At 42.5% G+C, this 21283-nt stretch overlaps 1 protein-coding gene across 1 annotated transcript in view; it reads left to right on the forward strand.

Moving 5' to 3' along the window:
* The window catches only part of EFCAB5 (EF-hand calcium binding domain 5), a 71251-nt gene extending 64022 nt beyond the window's left edge, over positions 1-7229 (forward strand). The window contains exons 18-21 of the mRNA XM_075333174.1: positions 1444-1700; positions 3401-3630; positions 5512-5608; positions 6569-7229. Of these exons, the coding sequence (XP_075189289.1) occupies positions 1444-1700; positions 3401-3630; positions 5512-5608; positions 6569-6720 (736 nt within the window). The 3' untranslated portion in view covers positions 6721-7229. The remainder of the gene's footprint in view (positions 1-1443; positions 1701-3400; positions 3631-5511; positions 5609-6568) is intronic.
* Positions 7230-21283: the final 14054 nt, after the last annotated feature.

Here is a 21283-nt window from a genome sequence, read left to right on the forward strand (position 1 = left end):
ACTGCAGCATAAACTAACATGCGGCTCAGCTTCCCTAGCTGCAGCGTGTCAATTTATGCTGCGAAGACGAGGGTGGGAGAACCTGCAAAATCCGCTGAACCCAGAATCCTGATCGTGGGCACGGACACTGCATTCTCCTGCAGAGAACACTAGCATCTCCGCAGGAGGGATGACGCTGTGCTTAGAATGCAGTGTCTCTCGATTGTGGGCAATTACCCTGAAAGTCAGTGGGAGTAATGTATGGAGTAAAGCCTGCTTTACACCTTACGATATCACATACGATATCGTATGCGATCGTAACCACCCCCATCGTATGTGCGGCACGTTCAATTTGTTGACCGTGCTGCACAAACGATTAATTGCCGTCACACGTACTTACCCTTCCATACGACCTCGATGTGCGTGGCGAACATCCACTTCCTGGAGTGGGAGGGACGTTCGGTGTCACAGCGACGTCACGCGGCAGCCGGCCAATAGAAGTGGAGGGGCGGAAATAAGCGGGACGTAAACATCCCGCCCACCCCCTTCCTTCCACATTGCCGGCGGGAGCCGCGGGACGCAGGTAAGGAGATGTTCATCGTTCCCGGGGTGTCACACACTGCGATGTGTGGTACCTCGGGAACATTGAACAACCCGATGTGCAATTTTAAGGAAATGAACTACGTGTATGCGATGAACGGTTTTACGGTCAATCGCAATCGCACGTAGCTGTCACACACTACAATATCACTAACGATGCCGGATGTGCGTCACTTACGACGTGACCCCGCCGACACATCGTTAGTTTTGTTGTAGCATGTAAAGCCCGCTTAAGAGGCATGTATACTGACCAATAACACTCGTTCCAGACTATCAGCCAGTCTAATCAGGCAAAATGTTCATTTATTGGGTGAACTATTTTTTAGGCTTGTTTAAAAATGAATCAACAAGGTCTGAAACAAATGAATCACTGTTTTTCTTGTTGAGTATTTTTTTACTCCACAAATGTTGTCTTGAACTTTGTTTAAAAATGATCATTCTCGGCAACGCGTGATCCAGTGTAAACAGGACATGCTGCCGAGAGCAATGATCCAACAATGATTCTGTGCACATACAAGTGGGGTCCGCCCATTTAAAGATCTGTTTAAACGACCTCCAATCAACTACATACAAACCTATTGACTGTTTAAGCCAATACAATTGTTCTGTGCACATAAAATATAATTTTTCTCTGCAAAGCCTGTCCTGTTTACACAACATGATGTGCTGCCGAGAACAATGATTTTTAAGCAAGATTAAAAAAGCATTTCCCAAAAAGAACGCACATATTGCTTGTTCTTCAGGTGATTGGCAGCCTGTTTGGTTTTGGTCCCTATGTATTTGTCTTTCTTTAGAGACCATACACTCTATGTTATGATTACTATATCCTATTACAAGAATAATACCGGACATCTGTTTGCACAGGGACTATCTATTTAAATGTGCAGATAGCTCAGAAGTTATCACAACGGATGCCTATGGAGAACGCCACATTGCTGTACCCATCCGTGATCCATTGGGCAGAGCTCTGGGAGTGCTGGATATAAACACAGGCCGCTGCAGGGATCTACCAGCCCATGAGTATCAGGACTTACAGAAAATGCTGCAGATGCTACAGGGAGCTTGCTATGAAATTTTGGAGGAAGATCCATCTCCAGACATCCAAAAAAGGGCTGTGTTAGGTAAGATTTCAATCAGCTATGCACGTTATTAAATTTTTTCAATACACCAGCCTTTCAGACCAAATCCTTATTTTGGACACAGACCTATTAACCCTTTCTATTAGCAGAGAAACATAGAAGACATTAAAAAAAACTAAGATTGTTCCAACCAACATTTATTTAGCTTGTGGATGAAAAAGAGAAGGTCCTGAAAAAATGTATGAAGTAGCATGTTTCATATTTACCACTAGATGGCAGTATTATCCTGTTTAATAAAGGAGAAGCTCAGTCTCTTCCGAGGATTCGGCGGTATGGTACAGACTGGTGAAGCTCAAGGAATTGTTCACCCTTATGTATATTGTGTAAAGATTAAGAAAAATTATGTACAGTGCCTTGACAAAATGTATTCATACCCATAAACTTTTCCACATTTTTTCACAATACACCCATGATCTTACATGTATTTTATTGGGATTTTTGTGATACTAACACAAATAAGCAAGTAATTGTGAAGTGTAAAGAAAATTATAGGTGGTTTTCTAAATATGTTAAAAATATAAACCTGAAAATATTCAGCCCCCTGAGTCAATTCTTTGAGAAACTTAAATTTCATCAAAAAGATTGTAATGATAAACCAAAGTGGGATGAGCCCACAATTGGTTAAAAGCAGCTTATAATGAACATATATAGCGGAGAAAAAAAAATAAAAAAGTTCAAAGTGCACAGTGCAAAAAAGGTAAAAAGGAATATAATGCATGAAAAAATGACACCAAAAGAGGATGGGGATGGTAAAGATTATCAGGTACAGACTTCCGGTAAGACAGATGTTAATATAATATTACTCATATATAGCCCATCAAACAAAATTAATGATTAATCATCCAAGGTCCCAATTATTACCAAGTAACAGTAGAAAGAGTGGCCATTAACCATGAATGGTCCCAATGCATGCAAAATTGCAGATATAAAGAGACCAAGGATGGATTCAGAAATTACCAGTATCTAGCACATATAAAGAGGCATAGTTGAGACCGTATAACCCATGATTATGGAAACATTACCAGGGTCTGAGGGTGGAAAAGGCCCCGACGTACGTTTCGTGACCCTCAGTACGAAGCCGCCCACTACTTTTCCCTTTGATGAAGCGGCCAGGAGGAAACCCACGCAAACACAGGGAGAAGATACAAACTCCTTGCAGATGTTGTCGTTGGTGGGATTTGAACGCAGGACCCTTCTTCTTTGGTAGACAGTGGGGTTTTCCCTACAGATGTCTGTGCATTTTTTTTTTTTTTAACAAGCAAAAATTCAGTGTATTGATAATTGTACACATTATAGGTAAAATGAAAAGATCATGGCACTGATTCATGAAAGCAATATCACAAGAACTTTCTCCCAGCTCTGCCAAAAGGAGTGGAACTGACATGGGATAGGTGCATAGCCGGGGCTTGATGTTGCAGCTTGTCTAATTCATTATGAGCTGTAGAAATCTCAGTCTAGTCAGGGACTGGAATAGGATTTCTGGCATGGCACACAGATGTCCATGCCACTCATCAGAAGCTCCTGATTTATTAAGAGACATGAACCTTTTAATGAATCAGTAGCGTCTGGCAACTAGACACCCCTTCAATTGCCAGTCTTTGAGTCAGGGCCCAAATGTCTATTTATCCAGAAAATCTTGCATTCTAATAAATGTCATTTCTTTTCTATTAATGTACCTACAGAGGCAGAACGAGGGACAGGACAGAGGAGGGTGGGAATACTGTTCCATCGCTTCATGCTGCAGGACCTGCGACAGTGCGTCAGTAAACTAGACCACCAGTCATTTGCTGAACTAAAGAGCTACAAGGAGCCTCCTGTGATGGTGCATAGTATCCTCAAGGCCGTCTTACTACTATTTTGTCCAGCCTGGGCTGAGTCAGAGGAGATTCACAGCTGGAATCAGTGCAAACTGGTAGGTCAATATGGAAGATAAGTAGGAGGCCAGAACCTGTCATTAGGTTCATGCTGCCTGATCACGGCTGTGTGATTACAGCCAGTTATGTTTTAAGCCTGCTTTACGCGTTGCAATTTCACATACAATATCGTATGCGATTTGCAACGCCCCCATCGTATGTGCGGCACGTTCAATTAACCCCCGTAACACGTACTTACCTTCCATACGACCTCGATGTGGGCGGCGAACATCCACTTCCTGGAGTGGGAGGGACGTTCGGCGTCACATCGACGTCACGCGGCAGTCAGCCAATAGAAGTGGAGGGGCGGAGCTGAGCGGGACGTAAACATCTCGCCCACCTCCTTCCTTCCGCATTGTGGGCCGGGAGCCGCAGGACATAGGTAAGATCTGTTCATCGTTCCCGGGGTGTCACACACTGCAATGTGTGCTACCCCGGGTACGATGAACAATCTGACGTGCAATTCTAGAGAAAGGTACAATGTGTATGCGATGAACGTTTTAACGTTCAATCGCAATCGCACGTACTTGTCATCGGTCCTGTGACAGCACATGTTGCTCCGTGTGACACCACGGGAGCGATGAACTCTGCTTACCTGCGTCCCACGGCTCCTGCCAGCTATGCGGAAGGAAGGAGGTGGGTGGGATGTTTACGTCCCGCTCATCTCCGCCCCTCCACTTCTATTGGCCGGCTGCCGCGTGACGTCGATGTGACACCGAACGTCCCTCCCACTCCAGGAAGTGGATGTTCGCCACCCACATCGAGGTCGTATGGAAGGTAAGTACGTGTGACGGGGGTTAATCGTTTGTGCGGCACGTTCAACAAATTGAACGTGCCACACATACGATGGGGGCGTTGCAAATCGCATACGATATCGTATGCGAAATTGCAACGTGTAAAGCAGGCTTTAGGTTACATTGATGCTACAATATTTTGAATCTGACTGTTTTAAATTTAAAAAACTGACATCACATGGCCAGCGCTAGAATTAATGGTCAATTGGGCTGTTCAGAGGACCATATTTTTTACATTGACCAAATTTCCTCATGAAAAAAATGGCAACATGCACTAGTCTCTTTTATATGCAACTTGTCCATTCAACTACGGTATATGGGTGCACAAAATAAATCGGATCCTACAGGGATCAATTGTACGGCATTCGAATTTTCCGGATACATTACCATCAGTAACATAGACGATATAGTATATGATCTTATATATGTTATGCCCCATATGAGCCAGCACCAGTGAGCCCTTATATACCGTATATCATTCTAGAATACTGTATGTAAGAGCCCAGTCTGTGCTGTATAACATAAAAAAGACCTTTAGTTTATTCACCTTGGGGACGGTCCAGTCCGATGGGTGTTGCTGCTCGCAGGTTCAGAGCCTCCTCTCTGCTGCGATCGCCGTCTTTCTTCTTTCCAGACCTGTGCAGATGATGCATCTTACGTCATCTACAAAGGCCTCCATTGCGCTCCTTCGCATACACACTTTGATCTGCCCTGCTAGCGGCAGATCAAAGTATTGTAGTGCGCATGTGCAAGCGGTCTTTGACCTTTCCTCACATCTGCGCATTACAGTACTTTGATCTGCCCTCAGCAGGGCATTGCCTGTTCAGGATGGCAATGGCCACTGTATGAATGATGTAGGATGCATCCTCCACACAGGGCTGGAAAGAAGGATGACGGTGGTCGCAGAACAGAGTTGGCACTGGACCCGCGAGCAGGGACACCCATCGGACCCGACCATCCCCTAGGTTAGTATAATAAAGATGTTTTTACGTTATAAAGAGCGGCCTGGACTCTTATATATAGTATTATGGAATGGACAACCACTTTATAATCTAATTCTAACATTATTTATTTTTATATTTGTAGAAAGTGAATAGTGATTTGATACGGAAGATATTGTCTTTTGACCCCACTGCTCAGTCTGTACAGTTCAATCCAGAGATCCTTACTAAGTATATTAAAGGTAAATATAGCGTACCCTTTAATCAATTTTCTATTACTAAGGCTCCATGCAGGAACAGAATAGTGAAAGCCGAGGATGGTGTCCATGTGAATTTGCTCTACGATGGGTTTACAAATTTGATTAGCTACCTTTGAGTAATGTTGTCCCATTAACTAATATTTGTCTGGATTCACAATTTATACCCATGAATAGATAGGTAGAGAGCCCACAGGGGTTAGTTGATCAGAAGATCAGAAAATATATATGTTAATCATGCAGTGCCGATGCATCACACATTTTGGCCAGTTACATACAGAAACTGTCTGTATTATTTTTGTGGGATTCTATTATAAGTTGAGTTAAGCCTGCTTTACACGGGACGACCGATCATGTGATTTCACGATCGATCGTACCCGCCCCCGTCATTTGTGCGTCACGGGCAAATCGCTGCCCGTTTTGCACAAAGTCATGAAACCCCTGTCACACTACTTACCTGCTGAGCGACCTCGCTGTGGGCGGCGAACGTCCACTTCCTGAATGGGGAGGGACGTTCGGCGTCACAGTGACGTCACTCAGCCGCCGGCCAATAGAAGCGGAGGGGCGGAGATGAGCGGGATGTAAACATCCCGCCCACCTTCTTCCTTCCGCATAGCTGGCAGGAGCCTTGGGACGCAGGTAAGCAGAGTTCATCGCTCCCGTGGTGTCACACGGAGCGACATGTGCTGTCACGGGACCGATGAACAACCGGCACAAGTAAAAATAAACGATATGAAAATGAGCGACGAGTACACGACTCACGATTTGTGAGCGATACTGCGTCACTCAGAGGTTTCACACGAGACGACGTCGTGTATGATGCCGGATGTGCGTCACGAAAACCGTGACCCCGACGATACATCGCACGATCCGTCGTCTCGTGTAAAGCACCCTTTATTCTACTTATTGCAAAGACATCTTATAATACATGATTGAATATTTCAGGTATTCCGAGAGGAGCGGTCTGGAGACACGGATCTATCCCAGCAGAGCATCTCTATAATTGGGCTTTCACCTGCCTGTCACTGATGGAGCTCAGCCAGAAAATGCAGAGCACGCAGTCACCAGCCCTGGTCTCTGTAGCAGCACCAAACTAAATGTGAATAAAAGGGAACTGAATATATGATTTTACCTCTTATTTCAAGATCTGGGCATGTTTAATATTTTAATGTACAAATTGAAAGAAGAGTGTGGAGATGGGGGGGCAATATAGTGGAAAAGTAAAGTGGGCAATGGAAAGAAAGGATCAAAAATACTCAGTCTAAAATCTATCAAGCACTTTACTCCAGAAATCTAGCATTGAAAAGGCACAACATTTTTATGCCACATTCACCAACTTTTTCATAAAAGAGGCTAGCGCATGGCTTAGCACGGCCGACAGATTCCATGTCTGCAGTTCATTTTCTGATGGGGGTGTAGGGATAGCTGAAAGATGAGCCAAATTTATTCCTTTTAAGGCCCTGTGCCCACAGTGCTTTTTTTTCAGCACAAAAAAGCAGCTTTTTTCTGTGCTTCTTTTCATGCTTTCATGCTTTTTTTCATGCTTCTTTTCATGCTTTCATGCTTTTTTTCTTGCTTCTTTTCATGCTTTTTTTCTTGCTTTTTTTCATGCTTCTTTTCATGCTTCTTTTCATGCTTTTTTTCCTGCTTTTTTTCATGCTTCTTTTCATGCTTTCTTTGTTACTATTGAATGCTTGTTTCAGCTCATTAAAGTTGGATATGAAAATAAAGGTGTTCTGATATCATTTCCTTCTTCAACCCATTTTCTTCAATCTCCATTTTGGAATAAAAGTGACAGGAAAATGATGATCCATTAGATCGTTTACCAGCGCCGGTATTCACCAGCTCATGCAGGTGAATAGCGGCGCCGGGAATCAGGTACTCAGAGATCACTGTTGCTATAGTAACTCGCTCATTAGGTTACTATGGCAACTGTGGCAGCGGTGATGTCACCGCTTACCAACCCGCAGTCTCTGCTCACTCATTGAGTGATTAGACAGCACGAGGAGCAGAAGCGTTCTTGCTCCCCCGTGCTTCCTGATGTAGCAGAGCTAGATCGGTGACAGAAGACCAGGATCGAGGAGGGGTGAGAGGGAGTAATAAAGATGGAGTCCCTAACTGTGTCTGTGTATTTATTTCTAATAAAGTATTTTTTTCTGTGTGGTGTAACCCTTCATTGGAGATTCTAAATGGCCGGGTCAAACTTGGCCTGACAATAAAAATCTCGGACTTAATACCAGCTGGTAAAACAAAGCTGGTATTAACCCCTTATTACCCAGCATGCGACCCGACACCAGGTCCGCTGGGAGAGTTGGACACAGCGCCAAAAGATGGCACTTCTATGAAAGCACCATTTTCTGGGGCAGCTGTAGACTGCAATACGCAGCAGGGGGCCCAGAAAGCTTGGGCCACTCTGCGCTGCAGATTCCAGTCCCTAGCTGTCTGGTTGTACCTGGCTGGACACAAAAATTGGGCGAAGCCCACGTCATTTTTTTTTAGATTTTTGGCAAAAAAACTCAAGGAAAAAGGGCTTCCCTGGATTTTTCATTGCCAGTGAAGGTAACACCAAGCAGGAGGGGTTAGCAGCCAGTAGCTGTTTAAGTTACCCTAGCAATAGAAAATGCAGCGAGAGCCTAAGCATTTTTTTTACCCCTAACCCTTTTGGGTTATGTGTTTGTTTTTTTTTTAATGAATTAAAAAAAAATCGACATGGGCTTCGCCATATTTTTGTATGCCAGCCAGGTACAGCAGGCAGGTACGGGTGGCCTCCAACCCCCAGCTGCCTATTTGTACCCAGCTGGGAACCAAAAATATAGGGAAGCCCTTTTTTTAATTATTTCATGAATTTCATAAAATAATTAAAAAAAAAAAACCGACATGGGCTTCGCCCAATTTATGTGTCCAGCCAGGTACAACTAGGCAGCTGGGGACTGGAATCCGCAGTACAGGGTGGCCCAAGCTTTCTGGCCCCCCCCACTGCGAATTGCAGTCCGCAGCTGCCCCAGAAAATGGCGCATTCATAGGAAGCGCCATCTTCTGGTGCTGTATCCAACTCTTCCAGCAGCCCTGGTATCGGGTGGCTCACTGGGTAATAATGGGGTTAGGGACAGCTTTGTATTATCAGCTGGCCCTAAGCCTGAAATTCATGGTGTCACGCCAATATTAGACATAGCCGCCATGAATTTCAAGTAAAGAAAAAAAAAACACAACACAGAGAAAAATATTTTTATTAGAAATAAAACACAACACAATTAGTGACTCCATCTTTATTGAACTAAAGAACCCCCCTCCGCCGTAGTCCTGGGTCGAGGGTCCCGCGATGTCCAATCCGGATCCAATATCATCTGATTGAAAGGCAAACTGATCAGATGATGACACATCATCTGATCGGTTTGCCTTCTGATCAGATGATATTGGATTCAGGTCTTTGAACCTGACACAGGTTCAAGGACCTGAAACAGATTACACATCAGCTGATTGTCTAAAAGTCTCATGGGCTCCAGGACCCGCTGGTAAGCAGCTGATGCTATCACCTAATAGCATCATCCGATCGTTTACGTCCAGGGAAGATCAGCTGATTCATCATCTGGTAGTTAAAAAGCCGGCAGGCTTTTCACCGCTGGACGTAAACAATCAGCTGCTTACCGGCAGGTCCTGGAGCCCATCGGACGTGACCCAGGAGACTGCAGAGAGGTGAGTAAGGTGAAGAGTTAATTCCAGCGGCGGATCTCCTACATGAACTGTATTCAACTTGTGACATTCCCTGACCTCCCTGTAGAGTGGTGTCGGTAAAACACTGCAAGAACACTGAATGTCTGGTGCATGGCAAAAGGTGAACACAGTTCATGCAGGAGGATCACCGGGGTTTTTCGGGGTTCACCTTGACGTCAGCGGGGGTTGCCTACATTTATGTGGCATAGGCTGTGCACCAGGCATTCAGTATTCTTGCGGTGTTTTACCGCGACATCTCTTTGCAGGGAAGTCCGGGGATGTCAGGAGGTGAATACAATTCATGCTGGAGAATTACCGGGGGCTTTCCTGGAGATCCCCCGCTGGGATGAACTATTCACCTTGTGACGTCAGCGGGGGTCCCTGCATTGTTTAATGCCACATGTCACTGCAGAGAAGTTCAGGATGTCATAATGTGAATACAATTCATGCAGGGGGATTACGGAGCAATGCTGCCCACATTCTTGGAGATCCCCGCTGGGATGAACTCTTTACATTGTGACATCAGCGGAGGTCCATGCATTGTTTACCGCAACACCTCGCTGTATAAGTTCGGAGATGTCACAAGGTGAATACAATTCATACAGGGGGATTACTGTGGGATTTCCTGGAGATCCCCCGCTGTGATGAACTCTTTACCTTGTGACGTCAGCGGGGGTCCCTGCAGAGGTGTCGCGGTAAACAATGGGAGATAAGATAACAGCTCCCTATGCTGGCTATGTGGCTTTCTTCTATGAAGGAATCTACATAGCCATAGCTTTCTTTTCTCCCTAAAAACGCCCAAACGCATAAAATATAAAGCAACGTGGGCATTACACATGCGTTTTTTCTTGCTTTTTTCCCTGACTCCATTGAAGTCAATTGGGGAAAAAAGCAGGAAAAAACGCTAAAACAATTGACATGTTGCTTCTTTTTTCAGCAAGAAAAAAAGCAACTGAAAAAGAAGCAACGTGGGCACAGCAAGTCATGATTCTCATAGACTTTGCTGGGATGCTTTTTCCTTGCTTTTATTGATTAAAAAAAGCAATGAAAAACGCTAGAAAAAACGCTGTAAAAACGCCCTGTGGGCACAAGGCCTTAATGTATTTGGGACAATTACTCCACCGTACTATGAATTAAAATGCCAGTCTGAATGTATTCCCTTTTTGCCTTTTTGTTCTGACAATCATCAATCAGTCTGGATTACTGTGTTGCCATCAAACTTCTAATGTGAATGAGGTGCGTCCAACCTTTCCCATAATAGTAGATGTCAGGATGAAAAAGCAGTACTTTGGATTTCAACGTGTCCGATCCTTTGTTGTCATTGTAGGTCAGCTGTCAGATGAGGAGTCTTAAGGGTGCTTTACACGCTGCGACATCGCTAACGATATATCGTCGGGGTCACGTCGTTAGTGATGCACATCTGGCGCCATTAGCGACATGGCAGCGTGTGACACCAAGGAGCGACGATCAACGATCACAAAAACGTCAAAAATCGTTGATCGTTGACACATCGCTCCTTTTCATATTTTCATTGCTGCTGCAGGTACGATGTTGTTCGTCGTTCCTGCGTCACCACACATCGCTACATGTGAGACCACAGGAATGATGAACATCTGTTTACCTGCGTCCACCGGAAAAGAAGGACGGAAGGAGGTGGGCGGGATCTTCCACCCGCTCATCTCCACCCTGCCCATGCCTGCTTACATTCTATAGGATAATGGGGAGGATACCGTAGGTGTGGTGGGGGTTGAGGAACCTCCAGTGGTGGTGAGGCGGAAGCACTGGCAGTGGTGAGGAGGCAGCAGAGTCATTGGAGGCTGTAGGCATTTTTGAAGAGATGGCTTTTCAAGTTCCGCTTGAAGCTTGCAAGTGTGGTAGATAATCTGATGTGTTGAGGCACAGAATTCAAGAGGACATGGGATACTCGGGAGAAATCTTGGAGGTGGTTGGATGAGGAACAGATAGGGGAGAAGAGAGAAGGAGGGCTTGGGAAGACCAGAGATAACGTGATGGAGTTTATCAGATTAGCTTGGAGATATTTGGAGGAGACAGATTATGGTAAGATTTATTTGTACAGAACATAAAAAAACTCCATGATGGCAGAGATGTACAATTCAATTCTGAAATGTACATCTCCACCATCATGGAGTTTTATTATGTTACGTACAAATAAAGTATGAAGATTTTATTCATCAGATTCGCCTGATCTTCTTACATTGTTCAGTCCATGGTCGTGGCTTTCAACGCTGGAGTCCGTCAATATATGATATCAGTTGCAAGATGTTGGTAGTACGGTGAGGCATCAATTTTTCTATATAGTGACTTATGGACGTCTTTGTAGGTCAGTGTTAGTAGATTGAATTGAATACAGTAGAGAATTGGGAGCCAATGAAGGGATTTGCATAAAGGAGAAGTGGTGGAGTAGCTGGGAGAGAGGTGAATTAAATGGGCAGCAAAAGTGAGGATGGAATGGAGAGGTGTGAAAGAATTAGCAGAGAGGCCACAGAGGAGGATGTTGAAGTAATCAAGGCGGGAGACTATGAGGTCATGCACTAGCATTTTTGGAGATTGGGAGTTGAGGATAGGACAGATTCTGAAAATATTTTTGAGTTGTAGACGGCAGGAGGTGGTGAGGGATTGGATATGCGGTATGAAGGACAAGGCACAGTCGAGGGTTACTCCGAGGCAGCGGACTTCGGGTACTGTGGAGAGAGTGACATTATTTATTGTAATACATAGATTAGGTAGGGGAGATAAGTGAGATGGGGGAAAGATGTTTAGTTCAGTTTTGCCCATTAAGTTTTAGGAAACGAGAGGAGAAGAAGAAGAATATGGCCGATAGACACTCCGCGATTCTGGACAGCAGAGTGGTAATGTCTGGGCCAGAGATGTAGATCTGAGTGAAACTCGTATATGCTTTGTGTGTAACTGTCCTAGGCAGCAGAATGACTAGTATGCCATTATTATTGTAGGAGCACTGATTTCACGATTTTTCCTAGCGGTATGTCTGGACGTAGTGAGTGACAATTCAGTAGTCCAATTTCTGGCAGGGGCGTGCTGGGTGTGAGTATGGTGGTATGTCAGCTCAGCCATTCAATTGGAGGATGGGGCATGCTGAGCTGTCAGTATCGATAGATAGCTCAGCCATCCTGTTTGGAGTGATTACCTGTTTATTTAGCAGGAAATCTAAGAAAAAAAAAGAAAAAATTGAGATGTTTAGCATTCAAAAATGGCCATTTCTATATCTGCCCAGAAGCCTGGCCAAGGCAATCTCATATTACTAGGAACCTACACTGAACTGAAGCCTCTCTCTGATTTATAAAACCTTCATGTGTATGAGCGAGTAGGAATCCGCTAAGAAAATCACGTGTGCCTAATGGAGGAAGGGTGCACGGTCAGAGTGCATGACTCCATAATCTAGACAAAAAGACTCACGGTACTCCCTAACATGCAGTGTGAACAGGTGCATAACTGAATATGACATATAATGACAAAAAAAGACAGTTGCACAATTGCTTTTTGTCTATTTGTCTAGCATCACATTACAACTGGCCTGACATTATGATGTCTGAGTGGCTGAGTGGCTGAGTGGCTGCTGAGCCACAGCAGGTTCAGTCTCTGTCTGAGTACTGATTATTTTTAACCTTTACATTGATAATTTAGTCTGTCCTATCACATTGCGCATGAAGAAGAAAACAACCGCACTTCACAATAGTTTAGATGCAAAAAGAGCGTCTCTCAGTTTATTGAGTGCAGGGTAATTACATGATATTAGGACATATATCACATTAATTATTGAAGTATTGACCTATCCCAGGTCTTACTCATATGGTCACTTGGTCCTGTTTTGACAAGGTGTCTGTATCGGTGCTGTGTGCTCTGTGGAGTGCCAATACAGACACTCCAGTACTCCACATTACTACAGGATAGGGACAAGGATGGGCACATTACTACAGGATGGGGATAAAGATGGGACATTACTACAGGATGATAACAAGGATGGGCTCATTACTACAGGATGGGGATAAGATGGGCACATTACTACACGATGTGGACAACGACAGGCACATTACTACACTGACAAGATGTGCACATTACTACAGAATGGGGACATTATTACAGGATGTGCTAAGATAGGCACATTACTATAGGATGGGGACAAGCAGGATGGGGACAAGGGTGGGCACATTATTACAAGATGGGGACAAGGGTGGGCACATTATTACAAGATGGGGACAAGGATGAGGATATTACTACAGGATGGGGACAAGGATGTGCACATCACTACAGGATGGGGACATTATTACAGGATGTGTCAAGATAGGCACATTAGTATAGGATCAAAATTACTATATGGCGCTAATTGTAAAACAATATTACTTACAAGAAGAGGATAAAATGTAAAAACGTAATAATAATTCAAAATGAAGCATGACTTTTTTTACCATTTAAAAAAACATAAATTAAGAAAAATAAATAAAACTAATAAAAAATAAATAAATAAATATTTATATACAGTACAGACCAAAAGTTTGGACACACCTTCTCATTCAAAGAGTTTTCTTTATTTTCAGGACTCTGAAAATTGTAGATTCACATTGAAGGCATCAAAACTATGAATTAAAACATGTGGAATGAAATACTTAAAAAAGTGTGAAACAACTGAAAACATGTCTTATATTCTAGGTTCTTCAAAGAAGCCCCCTTTTGCTTTCATTATTACTTTGCACACTCTTGGCATTCTCTTGATGAGCTTCAAGAGGTAGTCACCAGAAATGGTTTTCCAACAGTCTTGAAGGAGTTCCCAGAGATGCTTAGCACTTGTTTTCCCTTTTGTCTTCACTCTGTGGTCCACCTCACCCCAAACCATCTCGATTGGGTTCAGGTCTGGTGACTGTGGAGACCAGGTCATCTGATGTAGCCCCCCATCACTCTCCTTCTTAGTCAAATAGCCCTTACACAGCCTGGAGATGTGTTTGAGGTCATTGTCCTGTTGAAAAATAAATGATGGTCCAACTAAACGCAAACCGGATGGAATAGCATGCCGCTGCAAGATGCTGTAGTAGGCATGCTGGTTCTGTATGCCTTCAATTTTCAATAAATCCCCAACAGTGTCACCAGCAAAGCACCCCTACACCATCACACCTCCTCCTCTATGCTTCACGGTGGGAACCAGGCATGTAGAGTCCATCTGTTCACCTTTTCTACAAAGACACGGTGGTTGGATCCAAAGATCTCAAATTTGGACTCATCAGACCAAAGCACAGATTTCCACTGGTCTAATGTCCATTCCGTGTGTTCTTTAGCACAAACAAGTCTCTTCTGCTTGTTGCCTGTCCTTAGCAGTGGTTTCCTAGCAGCTATTTTACCATGAAGGCCTGCTACACAAAATCTCCTCTTAATAGTTGTTCTAGAGATGAGAAGGTGTGTCCAAACTTTTTGTTTGTACTGTGTGTATATATATATATATATTGTGAGACTGTGACCGGGGTTGTCTATGACGGCCGGTATGTCTCGCCCCGGTTGTGCTCCCTCCATGTATAGAAAGCAACTCCACTTCAGGGTTAATGCTGTTTCCCTGCAGGCTGAAAGGAGGGTTAAAAGGAAACAGGAACATGGGCGTGGGTCCCTAGTGTGAGGGAGTGAACACAACTCCCTGAGTTTTCTGCCAGAGAAACACATGTGTGCTGTTTTGGACTTTTGTTTGCGCAATAAACCGTGTGCTGTGACCATTGGTGCCTGGATCCCGTGTCTTCTGCCGCGCAGCCGAGCACGCTACCTCACAATATATATATATATGTATACAGTATGTGTGCGTGTGTATATATATATATATATATATATATAATTAAAAAAGAGCACATTTGCTATACTAAATGAGCGAAAAATGTTCAAAAATAATCCAAAGATGTATGAAAAAATATATTGTAGCACTAAAAATATCACTTTGTAAAGATACCCCTGGCCTAGCCCCTTTGTCTTTATCCTCTACTTTCCAGGAATTCTAAACTTGAAACATGACCTGAATACACCTTTTTTTACCCCTTTGTTCTATACTAGCGGTCTAGGTATTTGACCCGGACCTCTTGACTACCCAGCCTCATGGCTAGCCTGTGAATAGTTGCTAGTATCACAACTGATACGGCTTGTATTTTTTTAGAGATATTGATACATGATAGCACATTTCTAAAGACATTAAATAGGTTGTCCAGGACTTATGTATGCAGAGCGGGATTGGTCAGATGCCCTCAAACTTTTCCCTACCAGCCGCGGAGGTTGGCACCCTAGGAGAATGTAGTGGCGCCCCCGCTCAACGTTTGCTCGCCCTCCTCTCCCTGCACTAGATTAAAGTGCAGCTAGTCGCCAATCAGTCACACTTCAGTCAAATCGCTGGTGGCCAAGAAAAAAAGGGCTTGGCTCAGGAACCTTGGGCAAGCGGTTCCTGAGCCAAGCCCTTTTTTTCTTGGCCACCAGCGATTTGACTGAAGTGTGACTGATTGGCGATTTGTCCAAAATCTGCGCTAAAGCTAAGTATCACTTTAGCCAGTGGAAATATTGATTATATTGTAGTTACGTTTCCTGCTGTGATCTGGCTTGCAGTGGGGTGCATTTTTTCATTCCATATCTTTATGAATGCTGGGTATTTGTATATTTGTGTATACTTGCTGTATAAGAGCCTGATCAATGCTGTATGTATATCACAGCAAAAGATCTGACACTCACATAAAGTGGTGCTTTCATTAGCACAATAGAGATTTTGAGCAAATTACTGCTACTGCATGCACAGCACTTTACAGATCTGTATAAATCATATGCTGCTATTATATTAATTGAGTGGAAAGTTTACATATCAGTATGCATAGTACTTTAAGGCTTCCTTTGATCATATAGCACTATTGCACTTTATGACCCACAATTTCTTTGGTGGACTGACTGTCCCTTAAAGGCATTCTTTTTATCATAAAGATTGGATACCACATGAGCCCGTTTCTATGTAGGGTCACACCTCTATTTATTGAATGTCAAAACTGTCAATAGGCTATATTCTTGACAGTTTTTGACTTGTATTTTTTGATTATAACTGCAGTGCAGTGACTATCATCTGTGCACTCCTATACTCCCAGACTAGCTGCACTTTAATCTAGTGCAGGGAGAGGAGGGCGAGCCGACGTTGAGCGGGGGCGCCACTACGTTCTCCTAGGGTGCCAACCTCTGCGACAAGGTAGAGAAAAGTTTGAGGGCATCTGACCAATCCCGCTCTGCACTGCAGCACCTTTTTCTGTGTATCCTTATGTATTTTTGTGTGTGATTTGTATGTGGGATATCTAATTTTAATCTAAAATTAAATAAGAGTTTTTTAAGGGTTTTTTCACGGTTTTCTGATCTAATCATCGCTTAATGATAATTTTTTATGGTTTTTCTTTGATATATTGATGACCTCTCCTCAGAAAAGGGCTTCAATATTTAGGAATGAATAAGACAGAAGGTTTGCATAGTCAAGATTTGTGTTGGTCACCAAAAGAGCTTATTTTATCTCTTGGTTTTTATTGTGTGTTGTTAAATATTGTAGTAATAATAATAATAATAATAATGATACTGTCTTGTCATGTACCATTCAGTTTCTCTGACACTTGCTGCACTAAGGCAGAGCCCATCATTCAAAATTTCTATTTCTATAGCGATGAACTGGTTAAGATTTTCTGAATGGATACAGAGATCCCATCTATGTAATAACATTCCAAGTAAGAACATCTTTTTAATAAAAAGCAAAGTTTGGGAAACGACATCTGTCTGTTATTTTATCTTGCTGATAATACGCTGCCAATAGCAGGTCATAGCTGTGGTACTGATTGTACCGTGATAACGTGCTCTTGTTATTGTGCTACCTGATCCCAAAGATAATCTGTTCTCGGCTTCGGATTCCTGTAATGGCACAATAAAGAAGAAGCGGCCATGTTTCCAGGAATAATCTTCTAAAAGATATTAAACCGCCAGTGCATACCTATAACTGAGAATATGATTTCCTAATAGAATATTATACACTGTAAGGACTCATTTTTAGCGGGCCGCTGACTTGTGATTACTTGAATTAGACTACTTCTATTTCTAAGTGGTGTTAAAATATAAGTAATTGAACATCAGAAAAAGCTTCACCTTTTTCACCTATGTCAACCTTTTTTGACCCCTTAGAGTGGTTGTCAAATGGGTAAAATTGCATAAAAGTATATCTATATCCAAGCAACTGTGTAATTTATCTCTTATTAACCCCGTCATCACCCCCCAACCTGTTTTCACCTTCATTTTTTTTTTTCAATTCTGACCAGTGTCACATTATGGGTACACTCACACAAGCGTAAGACTCGGACAAGTGCAATGCAAGAATATCAAACCAAATTCCCTATTAGTACATCACAGTCTCAAACTGCAGATATGGCAGGACATGTCGCCCCAAGACGATGCATGTGACAAACCTGGTTTGAACGTGATGGTATGTACTAATGGGGACTTTGGTGTATATGGAGTAAAAATGAGGGGGTACTTAATTTAAAGGGCAGATCAAAGTGCACCCACGCAGGACCTCACTGTCAGCCAGTGTAGATGACGTAGAACACGTCATCCACACTAGCTTCAGAAGGAGGACAAAGATGGCCGAAAGAAGAGGCACGGGACCCAGAGAACAGAGACGCCCATCCGACCCATCTGCTCCTCGTCGACCGTTAGATAAGTATTATAAACATTCGGTGACAGGTTCCCTTTAAATATCTATTCCACAGGCGACTGCGCCTTGTTTTCATCTCCTGAAGAATCCCAGCATACAATTGGGGGGAAACACGTTGAGCCTGGGATAATTCCTGTTAATATGTTGATAACTCTGGGATATCTGGGTGCTACTAGGCACCTATGAAGAAATAATACCACGAGGATGCTGCCCTGAATGCTTCTATAAGAGAAGTGATTGATACCTTGAATAATTTATCTGGATATGAGTTTATTGTGTGTATATTAGTCCAGTAAAGTTACACAATCTCTTTATAGGGAGATTAAGATTAGTTTGGAGGGCCAGCCGTCGTGGAATGGGGGCACCACTCGAACCCGAAGGTGCGTGTAACTTAACTGTTATATCACCATTGACAGGTAGTGAACAGTTTTCCTTGAGGGATAATTTGATTGCCCACTAGTACTGTCATTGAATCATAACCCTTATTTGTTATTATTATTGAGGGTTCTTTACCTGAGATATCCTATAGTCTAGATTGTATGTATTTGTATTTGTCTTGGGTGTGTGGGATAGTATTTGATATTTTAAAAAATTAAATAATAAAACATTTTATTTTTAATTATATAGTTAAGGTAGTATCTGTGAAAATGTTTTCACAAGGGTAACAGGAGGAAAGGGACCCCAAAATGTGTTGTGTAATTTCTCCTGAGTACGACAATACCCCATATGTGGTAAAAAAAAACTACTGTTTAGGCACACGGCAGGGATCAGAAGAGAAGGAGCTCCATATGACTTTTCAAACGCAAAATTGACTGGAATTGTTAGCTGATGCCATGTCGCGTTTGCAGATCTTCTGATGTGCCTAAACAGTGTAAAACCCCCACAAGTGACCCCATTTTGGAAACTAGTGTTATGCTCTCCAGGTGAGCAGGGATTTTAGTGAGCCCACTGGGCCACATCACACAGACAACCCTGAGGAGCTTGACTGTGGAACCACACCTGGTTTTCACCAGAGCCTCTAATGGAGAGGGTGTTATGCTGCAGGTGTGACATTGGGTGCCACTCGGGAAGAATGGTCAAGTCACAACTGGGTTACGGGAGCGATAGTATAAATATATATATATATGTATATAAATATATATAGATATACAGTATTTACTGTAATATATAAATATATATATATATATATATATATATATATATATATATATATATATATATATATATATATATATATATATATATAAAAAAAAGAGATCAAGAAATACAGCCATACAAAACACTCAGGGGGAGCAAGGAGCTTGCTTAACCAGTGTGTGGTATATAGGTGGATTGGGCTGAGTGGATGTAGAAAGACCCACGGAAGAGATATAAGGCACCAAACAGATAGAAATAAATTCTACAGAAACCGATTAAAGGTCAAACAAAAAATCATTTATTGATAACATAGGGTAAAAATAAAGCGTGAAGCCACAAGGCAGGAAGACCAAACAGGACAGTGTCACATGTAGATGCAAACATAATGTGGGGGCAAGGACTCCATGTTAAACATATAATCTTATGGCTTATTGGCACTGGCATCTTATCCTTCTCCCCCACACTGTACTGCTTTTTGAACCATGATTTTCTCCCCTTTCCTGCTCACATAAGATTATATGTTTAACATGGAGTCCTTGCCCCCACATTATGTTTGCATCTACATGTGACACTGTCCTGTTTGGTCTTCCTGCCTTGTGGCTTCACGCTTTATTTTTACCCTATGTTATCAATAAATGATTTTTTGTTTGACCTTTAATCGGTTTCTGTAGAATTTATTTCTATCTGTTTGGTGCCTTTTTATATATATATACATACAACATATTACGTTGGAATTCAAAATTAGGTCCAAAGGGTCATTTGTCATTCCTCTAGTTAGAAACAGTCCACAGTGATAAAAGATTGACTGCCAGCACGTTGACTCAGTGGTTAGCACTGCGGTCTTGCAGCGCTAGGGTCCTGGGTTCAAATCCCACCAAGGACACTATTTGCAGGGAGTTTGTATGTTCTCCTCGTGTTTGTGTGGGTTTCCTCCAGGTTCTCTGGTTTCCTCCCACACTCCAAAGACATACAGATAGGGACTCTAGATTGTGAGCCCCAATGGGGACAGTATTGCCAATGTATGTAAAGCACTGTGGAATTAATAGCGCTATATAAATTAATAAAATTATTATTATTAATTATTGACTGGAAAGTCAGGTCCAAATGGGGCTGTATTCGGCTAGAACTGGAACAATACTGTGTAAAAGCCATCTGATATTTAGCGTGCATGCACTGAGCCTCTGCTATAATGTCTTTATAATAACTGTCAAAGTAGTATAAACACACATTTTGGCTTAAAAATAGAAAATGTTAGATACAGGATAACCTCCTTAACCTTAAAGGAGACTAATGGTTTTATGTAAATAAATATATAAGTACAATATAAAGTTGTGCAATAAAGTGTGCTGAATATATCTCTACCCGCAGCGGCAGGACTGTACAATATAAGACAGCTCAAAATCCCACTGGGACTTGCTAATAATAATGGGTTCTATAAACAAATTCACTTCACAAATATTCCTTAACCTTAAAACATACACACATTAATCAGCAAATCAGTACAAAAGCAAACATCGGAAAGCGGATAGTTTATATATGCTGTAATTGTTTATACATAATGATGTCTGTCCTGCTCTGTGTCAGAGGTCCCCGGCTCATGACGTCAGAGGTAGGGAACACATTTTTTTTTTAACAAGACGGGATCAATAGGGAGTTGTGTGAGTCGTGACACATGCATCAATGCTGTTGTAGGAACCAGTTCTGGCTATTTATTTGCAATTGGACTGATGGCTCCTGATACAATATTTAAAGGGAATCTGTCAGAAAGATCTACCCTTTTAAGCCGTCTATATAGGCATGTAGACCATTGGAAGCTGAATAAAATTATACCTTGATATGTGCAATATCAATGTTTTATTACAGAGAAATACATATTTTTCTTAATATGTAAATGATCTGATAAGGCTGGTTTCAGACTACGTTTATTTAACATCCGTCCATAACGTTTTTTTAGCGGAAAAACGGATCCAGTGCAAATGCGTTTTCACTTCAATGCATTTGCAATGGACTCGCGTCCACCTGCGTTCGCATGCGTTTGCGTGCGTTAGACACAGGATCCGTACTTTTGCGTTATTTTAACATGTTTCAAAAAC

The sequence above is a fragment of the Anomaloglossus baeobatrachus genome, chromosome 2, assembly GCF_048569485.1.
Source record: "Anomaloglossus baeobatrachus isolate aAnoBae1 chromosome 2, aAnoBae1.hap1, whole genome shotgun sequence".
Lineage (NCBI taxonomy): Eukaryota > Metazoa > Chordata > Amphibia > Anura > Aromobatidae > Anomaloglossus > Anomaloglossus baeobatrachus.